The sequence below is a fragment of the Epinephelus moara genome, chromosome 1, assembly GCF_006386435.1.
Source record: "Epinephelus moara isolate mb chromosome 1, YSFRI_EMoa_1.0, whole genome shotgun sequence".
NCBI classification, from domain to species: domain Eukaryota; kingdom Metazoa; phylum Chordata; class Actinopteri; order Perciformes; family Serranidae; genus Epinephelus; species Epinephelus moara.
In genome coordinates, this window is record NC_065506.1 from 624899 (window position 1) to 640510 (window position 15612).

Here is a 15612-nt window from a genome sequence, read left to right on the forward strand (position 1 = left end):
CATCAATTTGTTAGTAGCTCCTATTTTTTCATCGGTACTAACAAAATCTACACCTGCTTCTGACTGCTTGTAGTGCTTTTGTAAATAAGGAATGCACCAAAATATTTCTTGTCATTATCAGAAATTAAAATTTTAATTTGTATTGTGCTCTGTTATGTTCACAATATGCAGGCGCCTTTCAAACATGTAAGTTAAATATAACAAAAGATAAGAAATAAAACACATTTAGCTAAATTAGTTGGCAATTAGCAGATTTAAGCATCAGATTGGGTTTCTTAGAAATGTGAATGGGTTATTTAAATTGACTGTATACATGTGTTGTCTACATTACTGGCATCCAGTTCCCACTTGATTCAATCAGTATAGAGAACTCCACAAATAATCTTCTGTTTGATTGGTGGGACTGTGAGACCCATGTTACTGACCAAACACTAAGCTATCAGTGATGGCTGTCAGACTGTATAGTGATTTAACACTTGATACAACACCTACATCACCTTACCTTCTGAGTTTGCTGTTGACTGCTCCAGAGGAGGCATGTTACTGTCTCTGTCAGGAATAATCCCTAACAGAGAGGTCTCTCGGGTGATGCAAGTAATGCGCTCGTCTGCAACAGGGAGCTGTGGCTGGAAAGAGCCTCCTGTAGCTGTTTTGTTAATTGTGTGTACTTGTGCATTTTTTTGCATACATATCGAACCATTTTTGTTTAACTTCTTGGATAGTTCTTCCAACAGAGGACACAGAGTTAACGGCATCTGTTACCTTCCAGGCCTTCGATTTACCTGCCCCTGTCACACCACTACTAACAGAAGAAAACAAAATGTTTTTCTCAACCCCACTTCACCTAAAATAACTTCAATTTCAGTGTCGCAAAAGTTTTTCTTTCTCTCTCTTTCTTTGTTTGCTCCATGTCTGCAGGTCGACAGGATGCACCTATCCATAGTAATTATCACCTCCTTATATGGTGATCACTGGCTATTCGTGTGCAGGTTTGTATGCTAATTTCTAACTAGCTGTCAATTTATGATTGATTGAAATTCATGAACATACACACGTGGCTAAGATCAAATCCAAGTTACTCCAACTTACTTCCAAGATTTTTATATGCAAATCTACTCACAGATTTACTAACAAGTCATGAATGAGACCCATTGTGTGTGCATACTGTCATCCAGTATCAACAGGTGATAGGGCTGTTTAAACTTGTGTGGCTGTAACTAACCTCCAGTAAAACATCAGAGGCATCATGGACAATCATGACCAGTGTTCCTATACGAATGTAGTTGACACACCACGAAAATGATAAGAGGACCAGTGTAGCCAAGTGGTGGATGATTTGCTCCTTAAAGTCCTAAAAGCAGAAACAAATAAAATCAGCCAATTATCATGGAGAACACATATAGTCTTTACCCGCTTACTAAACTAGAGTCCCCCTAGCACTATCTTGAGGTCAAAATGTTTTTTATATTCCCCAGTATGAAATTTTGGGACTTTATTTTCTTTTCTGAAAACAGCAAACACTGTAAAGTTTGTCCTAAGGGTAGTGCTAGCTTAACTTTTTTTCAGCAAATGTCATAGCAATCAACTTGTGAGGTTACAAGTTCATGTTTCTTGTTTGCATTTGGAATCTTTGTCCTGATGGTGGCAATAAAGGCAAGCTCAGGGGACAATCCATATCAACAACAATTTACATGGAAATATAGCCATTAAATTTCAAAATGTTTTGTCACAGACAAAAGTATTCTTAATGAATCAACTAACATAACCATGCTTAGCCCAGCTAGTGACATAGTCCGGGAAGTTTGTCCACTTTAAAGGAATAATTTACCCCCAAAATGACCATTTGTATGTTAAATTGTCATGCTGTGTTGCCCCCATGGTACATTTACCCTAGTTGTAAAAAAAAAAAACTGGAAGGCACATGTAACAACCCAGGACTTACAAAAAAGTCTCTTGGAGCCATAACAGGACATCAGCAATTTAGGAACAACATTGATTCTTGCAGTACCACATGGGCTCTTTTACTTGTCATGCCACTTTAAATGATTGCCCTGTGAGGTAGTAACCACTATGGAATGCAAAGACAAATACATTTACATTTTTGTCAAACCATTTGGGAAGAACAGCCTAGATCCCTGAGTAGTAATGGCATAATGTGAGGGTTGCATTAAACATGCTTTTAATCATTCTAACTAAAAATACAGAATTGAATGTTTTGATCTTTAATGGCATATATATTGAATACTACTTGGAGTATATTAAGTGACACATATGTGAACATACTTTCAAAACTGAGAACATCAAGGGTGCAGGAGATTCAACCAAGTTGACATTTTGGCATTCAACAATGACTGCTCACCTTTCTCTTGACATCAAAGGCAACGCTTAAGAGCAGAGAGCCATAAAAGCTCATCTCCAAGATATAATACCAGTACTGTGACGTCAGCATGGACTGCAGATAAAGTAGAGACACAAACAGAGACAGCTACAGTGAATCAGGAAAGTCAACTGATAGTGGATCTTTAAAGGCTAATAACACAAAGGTAAATTAGAACAGGAAAGAGCAAACAGCCCATTATTTGACCAATTTATTTTGAAATGAGGGCTTTTAATTTGAAACAGAAAGTGGTAGTGTTCACTCAGTCATGGATTTTTGCTCTAGCGCTAATAGCGCTAGACCTGCTGTCGCAGTCTAGCCAAAAATGTATGTAAATATACATGGTAAAATGAAGAACAATACACTGAGCCAATCACACAGCAGAAGGGACCTGCTTTCTCTGGAGCTGTACCCACTGATCAGCTCCTTTGTGCCCTCCTCAACACAACCTTCCCTGGTGATGTACGTCCCTGCGTGACTGGTAGAGGCTATGCGGCTATAACCAAAAATTGGTTGAGCTCTGGATCATTTAATCCCATAACAGTGTTTTAATATGAATTATGTCATAGTATTTGTAAAGAAGGGGCCTTTCACGTGGAACTGCAGCCAGTATTTAAGCCAGATTTATATTCTTCCCACTTACAAACGTCATCGCCAGCACCATGTGTTCCATGTGGGAAATCGTGACCAACTCATGCATGCACTTTCAGTGCAAGGGCCCAAGAGTCCCTGAAACTAAAAATGCAAGAAACCTGTTGAGACAGACAGGGGCAAGGTCCCTATTTAAATTGCTACTGTATGTTTATTGGGTCCCAAGTACCAGCCGGTGAAAAGACCCCATTGAAACTGAAGCAATTATCATTGGGACCCAGTACGAGGACTCTATTTAAATGCAAGGAATTAGGGCCCAAGTTCTGTGCATCTATCTATCTTTAACTTTTTTTTTTATTCCTCAAAACAAATTGCATTTTTAAGAGCTAAAGATGATCTGCAGTAACTTTGCGCATGCTTTAGATGTGGTGAAAACTTTGATATTTTGTGAATCTCATGCTCAGGTATGACAAAAAGGCTACGTAGATGTAAGAAAATCGGAAGGCACATGTAACATACCAAGACTATACCTAGACATTCTGAATTAACTATGCATTGTTTATTTTTAGTCAGTAAGAGGGCTCATACATTGATGAACTCCTCCTAGAGATTTAATCTGATAATCTTAAAATTTTGTCTGTTCCATCTAAAGACCTTCAAGATAAAAAGTAATTTGGGCATCAGATGTCCATGTTTCGCCATGTTGTATGCTGTCATTGAGTTATTGTTGTGATTGTTTGCAGTCAGGTCATTGGTTATTTGGCTTCGCCAAAGCTAAGTGTTTAGGTTGCTAATACTGTTCACAAACAGATTCTTGCACACAACTAAACAATCTCTGCACGAATCCTGACCATTTGCAACACAAATCACATCTACACAGACTCATCAACAAATAGGCTTTCAACAGAGCTACACCCAAAGAGGCATCTCAAAGCTCCCGCTTCTGTTCCTTTGCAACACCTCCCCCGATCTGAAGCCAGCTTTGATTTGGCCATCTTGTAGTTCTCTGCTGTCAGCCATTTTGTTTTGTAGGCCAAAAGGCTCTTTGATCACCACACCCGCCTTTGTCTCTCTCTCTCTCTCTCTCTCTCTCTCTCTCTCTCTCTCTCTCTCTCTCTATCTATCTCTGTCTCGCGCGCGCACACACACACACACACACACACACACACACACACACACACACACACACACACACACACCAAGCTTGTATATAGTTAGTTAGAATTTGTGTGTTTTGGTGTTGTTTTGCTTACATTGTGAATAAATATAATTCTTTGGAATCATACCTGCTGTCGGTTTAATGTTGCACAAGGGTGAATGTATAGTCAACCTCTGCTGCATTAAGAACTCCGAAATCCTTCAAGCTTTACTCTTAATTTTGGTTATTGACATTAATTTCATTATTAATCAAAACTCTAAACACTATTTTATGAGACTGATATCTTTAACTGGCTATCATTTTCCCTTTGCGGGAATGGTGTCCCACGAGGTAGTCTGAGTTTGCAACTTTTGCAGTGTTTGATCTTGCGGGGATGTAGCCATTTTTCTGCCATGGTTCGTGTCCTGTAGGCGATATTTTTGTGGGCATGTTACACCAAAACCTGTGTCCCCCTGGCAACATTTTTGCAAGCGCACCGTTGCTGTGGCACCGCCCAGAACGATTGTGATTGGTTGAAAGAAATACAAGCAGCCGGGGCGTTTTTTTCGCCAATCTTAAAATGAGAGTCGGCCCAGCCAGACCTTTCTTTTCTTGAGAAAGGTCTGGTGAGCGAGACTACCCACGAGGTGATTTAATGTTAATTAAGTTACATTATTCAACATAATTATTAATTATTATTAATAATTATTTATTATTTCCGATAGCCAATTTACAACATTAATGGTGTCACCTTGGTGAGGCCTAATATTGTTGTTCCCAACATAATTGGTGCCGCCGTGTGACACCCTGAAAATGTTGACCCCAACAGACATGACATGGAAAGTGGTTTGTAATGCCATCTTACATGGTGGTCCGTGTACTTTGCGGCCATTCGTTATTCGTTTTGAAGTAGGTAAACAAAAAACGGGAAACAATCCTATTTTCCTTTTTCGTTTTGATGTAGGCCTAGGTAAACAAAAAACGGGAAACGAGTCATCTCCCGTTTCTCGTTTGGAAATTGGAAATCGAGAAACAAGTCTTTATCTGATTTTCTATTATGCGTTTATTAACCACAAGTCGGGAAATAAAATACGACCGTAATTCTTTTAATCAAATTTGCTTTCCCTTAACCCGGAAACCATTCTTATTCTTCTCCTTCTTTGTTTGCAATGGCAGACTAGACTACGGCGCATTGCTGCCCCCTGTTGATATTACTGGTTTGATTAAAAGAATTACGGTCGTATTTTATTTCCCGACTTGTGGTTAATAAACGCATAATAGAAAATCAGATAAAGACTCGTTTTTCAATTTCCAATTTCCAAACGAGAAATGGGAGATGACTCGTTTCCCGTTTTTTGTTTACCTACATCAAAACGAAAAAGGAAAATAGGATTGTTTCCCGTTTTTTGTTTACCTACTTCAAAACAAATAATGAATGGCCACAAAGTAAATGGACCCATGGTCCAATCTGCCCCACATTTCACATGTTAGTTAATAGTCTCAGCCTGAAGACATCTACATGCCAATATTTAGATTGAAATCCAAAAGCATGGATAACTGTTTTTAATTGCTGGAAGGACAACAGCTGGATAATGCTGGAAGGACATATTTACTGAAAAAACATCTTATAGGTTTATCATATTACAGCTGATAGTCAAAAGTAATACCTAGGTTTTCAGCAAAAAAAATTCTATTTGTGGCCAGTGGCACATGGTACACATGTTATTTCATGTCCACACATACATGCTGAGCCATGATCTTCTCTGACATTAGATTTGTGCTGTAAAGTTTAAGTAAGGACAACTAAGGCTCATCAAGTTTGTTCCGTTATTCCTCAAAATGATGACTGATCAGAAGCACACGTTATCCTCATAGGTGCCCAAATTATTCAGTAAATGAACCTATTCAAAAGATTTCACTGAAGCAGTTGGAAAACCTGATTTATATTAATGTATTAATGTTATGTATATATGATTATGTTAATATGATGATTATGGTGTCTTATAAGTATACAAACCTGCTTTGGAAAACCTGTCCATACTTTCCGAGTGTCATAAAACCATTCTTTCTGCAAAAACATGGGGATAAAATGTTATTACATTGTACAGTTTATTTGAAATGTAAATGAGTATAATTTTAATTAAAGATACAGAGCTACATGCACAATACTGCTACTAGCTTTAACATTTAACCATGGCTATCTTAAGTTGACTTGCACAGTAAAATCTTTTGTTTCTGGCTGAGATGGACTCATGTTCCAATCATACTACATACTACTAGCTACTTACATCGTACAGTGCTACTATTCCTCCAATGAATGCAGACAGGTAGAAGAAAAACCTCCAACTGTAGGAAGCAGAGGGGAAACATTTATCAACTATGGCTACTGGAGGTGCTACATTATTATCAACATCACACACGCACAAACACACACAGAGTAGTGACCTGGCCTCTTTGAACTTTTTCAGGACTCCGGGAAGGTCCTGACAACGTCTTCTTCTGAACCAGCGTTCAACCTGTCTCACTGACAAACTGCTTTTCTTAGACAGCCCAGCAATGTCTGCCTGGAAGGGAATGAACACACACACATGCACATGCACACTGGTTGCACTTTGTATAAAAAAATTGCACTAAGTCAGTGTATGCAGTCTAGAGAGACATTTGTAAATTAACTTAAGTAACAAGGACATTGATTTTTTTTTTTTTTTTTAAAAAGTGCTGTGATGTGGCTGTTGAGTTTTTAAAATACATTCTATAGCTTTGGTATCTACCTTCAAAATATTTTTGTTAATTCAAGGAACAGGTACAAGTAAATAACCAGAGAGAGACTGCATAGAGCATAATGGCTGCTAAAAAACACAATATACAAATACAATGTTTAACGTAATTTTATGCATTAACAAGTCACATTGTTGATGAATGCACTTCACAGCACACCTCTCTGTCATCTGAAAGAACTAGTGCATCACAGTGGTCTGACTGTTCACTTGCATTTCAATTGGCTGTTCACTCAGTCAGTCAATGGCCGCTTTTGCTGTATGTCCATTGCATGGTACGGCCCAGCTCCACCCAACTTGACTCTTTTTTGGTTTTCCATGCGCAAAAATTGTGGATGGTATCTGGAACCTGGGATGTTTTTTTTGGTACCACTTCAGTCAAGGTTTCAAGTAAGCTGAGCTGATTAGAAAGTGGAGTTAAAACACTACAGACCACTGATTGGTCAGAGAGAATCGTCACTGGACATTCCAACACAGAATATCCTGCACAAACCCACCATTTTTAAAAAGTTTAACTATTGTCAATAGCAACAGCAACTTCTAAAATTTAAGATAAAAAAAAAAAGGTAGCCCATAAAACTACACTGAACACTATGCGATACATTACGCTGTACGTTACGTCGCACAATACACCATACAATTAATGTAGTACAGACATTGTTACAGATGATGTCATGATACATTCATGTGACATTACTACCCAGATAGCACACATACATCTGGCCGACGTCGGCCTGAGGACGACACATCGGCCCTGAAGTTATAACGTCTAACAAGCGTTGGCCCCATGGGCGGATATCTTTAAATTTAATACTCTTTTGTCCCAGCTCATCAAACGTCTCTGTTACGTCGGCTTTGGATCGGCCCAGTGCTGTAGAATATACCTGCCCACATACGGAAGTCGCCACAGAAGGCGGAATTTCATCTTTGCGGTCTTTGTTTGGAACTGAGCTCACAGGACACAGCATCTCATCGCAGTTGGTTTCAGGTAAGCTAATTGGAATAAACTGGCGGAAAATAGCTATGTTGTGTATTCTGTGACCGTTAAAAGTGGTTCCTGGTGAGTGGCGAGGCACGACTGGGTGTATAGCATATGTCCCCACCAGCTAACGTTATCTTTCGTTAGCTGATAGCTAACGTTAGTTTAGCTCATGTTAGCTAACAGGCTACAACTGTGGTGTTTTCATTTTATTTTCCCTAGTTGACGTTATCTGCTCATCTGGTTCGTGAGCACTCGTTTTGGGTTAAAGTGGAAGTGCCCGGAGCTGCCACCCGTGGTCCTGGGCAGGGCTCAAGACTTTTTTTTTTTTTTTCTTCTCCTTTTTATTCAAGTATCATCACCTTACAAACATTTAAGGCACAATTAGTAATATTACAACTGAAGATGTTGAATCAGCTTCTATAAAGAAAAATCTGTACAATAAAACAAAACAAAAACAAATAAACAACAATGTGAGGGGTAAATAAGTCCATTAAAGAAAAGGGGGCTCGAGATTTGGGGTCCATTCACCTATGGTCCCGCCCGACCTGACCTCCGCGGCCCTGGACGGATGCTCAAGTGTGGGTGAGAGGAATGGAGAGGAGCGTGGAGGTCAGGCCGGGCGGGTCGACACTGTATATCCCAGAACTGGTGCTCAAGTGTGGGTGAGAGGAGTGGAGAGGAGCGCGGAGGTCAGGCCGGGCGGGCCGACACTGTGTATCCCAGAACGGGTGCTCAAGTGTGGGTGAGAGGAGTGGAGAAGAGCGTGGAGGTCAGGCTGGGCGGGCCGACACTGTGTATACCAGAACGGGTGCTCAAGTGTGAGTGAGAGGAGCGGAGAGGAGCGCTGAGGTCAAATAGTTTAGTTTAAGGATGCCTTCAGTATGTTGTTAATGTGATTTTATGGACAATTTATCAGTCGAGGTCTCCTCCTCTGCAAAGCAAACCGCCCCGGTGGCTACAGGTAATAGCGCAGTTTTGAAACCACGGTTTTTCCAAGATGAAGGAACGATTGTTGAGCTGCTGTTAACAGTTAATGGAGTTAACGCCAGATCCCGTTATTTAACCGTTTCAACACTAAATTAAGCAGAGTGATGGACCCAAAGGCGTCAACCTGGCTAAAAGACAGCTGAAATGCTTAAAAAAAATACAGTGGTGAAGTTGGGATTTATTTCTTAAAGTTATGTGCTCATCGTCTTTTCTGTCTCTTGCAGGCTGCCAGGAGAAGCGGACTGGCCATCAGATAGGCTATTGTTTGTGGAAATTTGAAAATAAAGTTTGTCAAATTGACTTTTGTCTCTTCATTGTGCACACTTACACACGAAATAGGGTAACAGTCAGCTGTTTTTGAATGTTAGCATTGATTTCTCACATTGGATGGTGAAATGTCTTAACGATCTAAACTTGATACATCGGGCCGACGTTGGCCAGATGTATCTGTGCTATCTGGGTATGGTGATGGCTGCCTACACTTTGTGGGTACTATCCACAGTGAAAAATGAAACAGAGAAAGGACCTGATACCAAATGAGTCCAGTCCAGGGGAGCTGAACCATCCAGTGGAAATGAGTCATTTGACTCAAAGAAACCACCCAGCATATATCCCTGAATCAGCAGTCTGCCACCCCCCAAGATATCCTGACTGGCCACTTTAAATCTGTGATTTGGGAAATTAGAAGCGCTCATCTTTTCTAACTAGGGAGTTTAGTGTCATACCGATATTGAGGCAATGCCCAAAATCTGATAATATCAGTCTGCATAGAATGTATTTGTGTATTTTCGAATTACAAATTACTTGTATTTTAAATAAACACATTTTCTCTTACCATTATTTTTATTTTGATGCATTTGATTAGCAAGTACTTGTAATTTGTAATAAGATAATTTCTGATGTATTTGTGCCAGTTTCTTTCCTCTGGAAAGAGTTTCCATTATTATGTGATGCTACTTGCTGTGCATTTCTGTATTTGGTTGTTTTTTCCATGTGCAGTGTTATTTCTACCTGCTGCGCATGTTGTCAAAGTAGCGAAGATGTTTTCTTGATTTGCTTGTCTTTTGTCTATTTGCATGTGTTTTCTTAAGTCTCAGCGTGCTGCTCTCAGGGACACAATACAGGGCTAATATTTAAGTGGGACTTTGTTTACCTGAGAAGGATTCCTACGCTGAGTAATGTAGTAAAGCTCCAGAATGGGGTTGTCCTCTGCTTTCAGATGAACTCTGTGCTTAATCCCAGCAGAGACTGCAACTGGTGTTGCTATCCACCTGGAACACAGTTAACAAACACAGGGTCCAGTTCTAACAATATCACTGTCAGCAGAGAACACTCAGCCAGGCGGCAGTAGCTCAGTCCATAGGGACATGGTTGGGAACCAGGGGGTTTCCGGTTCAAGTCCCAGTCCAGATCAAATGTGGAGTGTGGACATGTAGCTGGAGAGTTGCCAGTTCACCTTCTGGGCACTTCCGAAGTTTCCTAATGCAAGGCCTGTTCACGAGCAGCCCCCTCACTCTGACATCTCTCCATTTAATGCATCTATAGTTCCTGTTTGTGCATGTGTGTGTATTTCGGTTCTGTGTATATATGTACATGACAACAGAGTGGAAAAAATTAATTTCCCCTTGGGGATTAATAAGTATATAAAATTGAATTAAAATAGAAAAAAAATGTGAGGACAACCTAGACCACCAAAATGTGGCCGTCGTGCCAATTTGGAGGGACCATGTCTCATAGTGATTTTTTTCAAGGTCTGGGCGCCTAGTCTTGAAAAATTCATATAGCATTGTAGCAATGGTAACTTTCTGTTTACTATCAATCCATTTTTCATCCCTCCATCATTACAATTTTTTCATATATTCTTGCCATCTAACACATGGAGCCAGTATAGAAGAGGGTAACCCTCACAAAATGTAATGAAGCCATATGTAATAGCCTGTGTGTCCTTCAGTGTCAGACTGAAGCTCCCAGAACCTTCAGTCTGACATCGCCTCCATTGAAGGCGATTTACAAGGGGGAGGGAATTTGATTTTTCCCTAACCAATCAGTAGAGATCAACGACTCACCCAGAATCTGACGTCATTAGTATTCATGCCTCGGGGGTGCCGAAAACAAGCGAGCATTGCCCGTTTAAAATGTCTCCGTTGTCGTGCACGCCCAGCTGCAATCCAGTTTAGCAGCTTCCTTAATTTGGTCCTCCATTAACGATAGCATCGTTACTGTGGTCTGTAGGATCTGTAGCGGTCGCCATTGTTGCTATCCTCAGCAGTTACCCACTGGCGTACAGCTTGACATCAGCGTGGCACTGATTGGCTAATCGCTAGACCCACCCCCGGCGTTCATTGGTCCGTCCATCGTTTGGACAAGATAAATCGCAAATTCATTGCAGTATGCCAGACCAGAGATGCAAGCCTACTCAGTTGAGTGGGCGGGGTCTATGGTCTGGAACCAGGCTACATATGTAAAGCTTAAACTATCATATATTTAACATTTACATGGTCATGATGCTGAGAATTTCACCTTTGACCTCTAAAGCTGCAATAGAACAAATTCTGAATGCCTCTACAAAAGCCCTACATGTTGATCTACCAATGGATGGTAAGATCATAAAGAGCACAAAACAAGCTTTGAAATGATATATTGCATGAATAACAATAACATTTCTTTATCAGAATAAAGCTAACTTTGTGCAGTTTGTTTCTGATAGAATGTTCAGAACTTTGCACTGAATTCAATTGTTGGGGCCTTTGTGAATAGCTGTCTTCTCAGCTGAAATGCAAAATAATACAAAAACTCAAAACCATTACTAAGAAATACATTCTTTACCAGGTTCAGTCATGACTTTATATTCCCCCACTCTTAACCTATTGTCAGCATAAAATGTTGCTGATGAGGCCCCTATTCAGAGGCAATCTGACATATTGCATTTACTAGAAGAGTGTGGCTTTGAAGGAAGTTACTTTCAAAAAGCAAATGTGAAGGTAGGATGCGTTCATTCATTCATTCAGCAGTGGGTTATGGCTGTTGATGCATTTACCAAAGTATCTAGAGGTGCAGTTGTTTACAGTAGTGTCACTATGTCAGTTTTTTGTTGCCATAGAAATGACGCTGAACATTTCAATAACCAATCATCAGTTAAAAATCGTCACGCCCTGGGGTGTCGGTGGCTTAGTGGTAAAACAGGCGCCCCATGTACAAGGCTGTTGCCGCAGCGGCCCGGGTTCGACTCCAGCCTGTGGCCCTTTGCTGCATGTTACTCCCTCTCTCTCTCCCCCTTTCACACTTGTCTGTCCTATCAAAATAAAGGCCAAAAATATCTTAAAAAAAAAAAAAATTGTCACGCCCTAAGCAGCCTTTTTTTCAAGCTTGTTCCAGCAGCTTCCTGCTCACCATTGAGCTTTTTCTCTTTTAGTTTTCGAAATTTGATGTTTTTAGAACTTTTCATGTAAATACTTTCTTTTGAGTTATCTTTGCACTATGGACACTAAAGTCATTCATTTTCTGTTCTCCCGTTTACTGTTTTTTGCAAGCTTATGTCGGCATCCAGGGACTTCAGGTGCAGTCATGGCCCGATTTTTTACACCAGGGATCAGCTGTTAGTATTCCGTAACACAGTGGTGATACCACCCAAGGAGAAGAGACCTGAGGTTCCCTCCAAGCTCAGGAGGAAAAGGCAGGCATGCCAGGCCAGAGCTGAGCGCCGTGCCAGGAGGAGATGCTACAGACCAGTCCTCCCTGTTAATCATCATGGAGAACGTGAGATCTCCCCCCAACAAAATTGACCAGTTAGTGGCACTGACCTGACACCAAAGGGAATACCGGGAGTGTAGCATTGTGCTGTTTATGGCTAACAGTGCCACACCAGAAACTAACGCTGCGTGAGACAGTTTCCACACCATATGGAAAAGAGAGTGGTAAGAGGAAGGGAGGAGGACAAACAGTATTTTTTAATGATAGATAGTGTAACTCTGGGCACATCACCACTAACGAACAAATCTGCAATAAAGACATTGAACTGTTTACGCATTAGCATGAGTCCTTTCGATCTCCTGAGGGAATGTTGGCATGTTATTGCAATAGCTGCACATATTCCTCCCTCTGCTAATGCTGACGTGGCATGTGATTTTATCCACTCAGCTGCAAGCAGGCTGTAGACACAACACCCGAATGCCGTCCTCCTTATTTCTGGTGACTTTAATCATGCCTCTCTGTCCTCCATCCTGTCCACATTCACCCAGTATGTTACATGTCACACCAGAGACAATAATACACTGGGTTTATTTTATGGCAACACTAAGGAGGCATTTAACTCATCACCTCTCCCTCCCCTGTGAAGATATGATCACAGACTGGTTCACCCCCTGCCTGTCTGCAAACCTCTCGTACACAGACAGCCGGCTGTCACCGGCACAGTAAAAAGATGGTCCAATGAGGCCGAGGAGGCTTTGAAGGACTGTCTTGACTCAACAAGGAGGGAGGATCAGTTGCAGTAGAACAGTGTCAGCCGAGTCTGGCAGGTCCTCAAATCCATCTCTGTCTCAAGTACTCAAACTCCCAGCTTGTGGGGGACCAGAAGTGGGTGAATGATCAGAACTTATTCTTTAATAGATTTGATCAGTCATCTGCCCCTCTCCCTGTCCAGTCCTCCCTGCTGCAACCCCCACTGTCTACACCCCCGTGTCCTGCCCCTCCCCCACCTTCCGTCCCACAACATTCAGCCCACAGCCACTGTAGACATCCACTGCACCTCCTGTCAAATGCTTTACTCCCCCACTCACAACTTCCAGCACACAGCCCCCCTGCTCCAATCTGTCCCTCACAAAAATCAGGTGAAGAATAACCTCAGGGGGATCAAGGCGAGGAAGGCTCCACAAGCTTTCTCAAGTCCTTTGCAGACCAGTTGTGCAGGGTAGTGAATGACATCGTCAATCTGAACCTGATGCTTGGGAGAGTGCCACAGCTGTGGAAAACATCCTGCGTGGTACCAAGACCAAAGATCCCACAGCCCAAGGACCTCAACAGCTACAGGCCGGTGGCTCTGACATGACACCTGATGAAGGCCCTGGATTGGCTGGTCCTTGTCCATTTCTGCCCCCTGGTGAGCCCATCAGTGAACCCCCAACACCCTACCTGCCTGGCCTTGGGGTGGATGACACTGTCACTATCTCGTACACAGATCCCTCTCTTACCTGGATAGAGCTGGGAGTAACTGTGAGGATCATGTTTTTAAATTTCTCCAGTGTCTTCAATACCATACAGCCCACACCACTTCTGAGTGACAAGTTGGACCGCACAGGGGTGGACCACCACCTGGCAACATGGATCCTGAATTATCCCTCACCAACAGACCGCAACATGTGAGGATGTGAGACTGCTGCCAGCATGGGGGACCCGCAGGGAACAGTTCTGGCTTACTTGCTCTTCACTCTCTGCGCAGCAGACTTCACACACTGCTCAGCCATCTACCATCTACAAAAGTTCTCTGATGATTCTACAATAGTCGGCCTCATCACAGAAGGGGATGACAGGAAATACAGAGAACTGATGCAGGGTTTTGTCTGCAGTGGAACCACCTCCAGATCAATGCAGGAAGAACTAAAAGGCTGGTGGTCTGCAGGTGGTCTGCAGGTGCAAACACTCTACCCACATACAGGTGAACATCCAGGGAAAGGACATTGAGATGGTGAAAGTTTACAAGCACCTGAATAATAATCCAGATTGGACGGACAACAGTAATGCATTATACAAGAGAGGACAGAGCATACTCTATCTCTAAAGGAGACTCAGGTCCTTTGGAGTACAGGGGGCACTCCTGAGGACCTTCCTTGACTCTGTAGTGGCATCAGCCATCTTCTATGGAGTAGTTTGCTGGGGCAGCAGCAGGAAGACACTCAGCAGACTGATTAAGATGGCCAGCTCTGTCCTGGGATGCTCCCCCGACCCAGTGGAGGCGGTAGGCAAAATGACAATGATAGCCAAGCTATCATCCCTTATAGACAATATGTCCCACCCCATGCAAGACACTCTGACAGCACTGGGCAGCTCCTTGGGCAGTGACAAGCTGCTTCACCAGCGGTGTTTGAAGGAGAGATACTGTGGGTCCTTCCTTCCTGCCGCTGTCAGACTATGCCCCTAGTAAACCACTCATACTAAAACTATGGACAGTCATCACTCATGCACAAAATCTATATTTACCAACTGTGAAATATTTACACATGACAAGTGCAATAATGTAAATAGCCTGTCTACTTATCATATCTTGCTTTTATTTTTCACCGCTCACAATCAACTCTCGGGTACTATATTAATATATGCTAAACTGTGCAAAAATGATACAATCCCATCAGTCAATAATGTGAAATTAGCCACCTATGAGCCAGTGCGCAGCCTTAGATCCTCAGGCAGGGCCCTCCTGGCCATTCCAAAGTCGAGACTTAAATCTAGAGGCGACCGCGCTTTTTCCACCAGGGCCCCTCGACTTTGGAACGACCTGCCTGAGGAGATAAGGCTTGCAGAATCAGTAACATCTTTTAAATCTCTTCTTAAAACCCATTTTTATAGACTTGCCTTTATGTGATGTCATCTTTTTATCTTTTTATTTATTCTTTTTGTTTACTCTTTTTATTTATTTTATTCTATTCCTTTTAATTGTTTATTCTTTGTTATGCTATTGTCATTATGCAGTGTTGTCTTTTTATCCTTCTATTCGTTTGTTTCTAGTATTTAGAAATAATAGTTTTATTGCCTTTATTGTTCTTAT

The 15612-nt window shown here is 41.7% G+C and overlaps 1 protein-coding gene across 1 annotated transcript in view; it reads right to left on the reverse strand.

Moving 5' to 3' along the window:
- Positions 1-15612, reverse strand: part of cers3a (ceramide synthase 3a) — a 109240-nt gene that overhangs the window by 54162 nt on the left and 39466 nt on the right. The window contains 6 exon segments of the mRNA XM_050041304.1: positions 1223-1351; positions 2360-2452; positions 6124-6174; positions 6395-6452; positions 6552-6670; positions 10006-10123. Of these exon segments, the coding sequence (XP_049897261.1) occupies positions 1223-1351; positions 2360-2452; positions 6124-6174; positions 6395-6452; positions 6552-6670; positions 10006-10123 (568 nt within the window).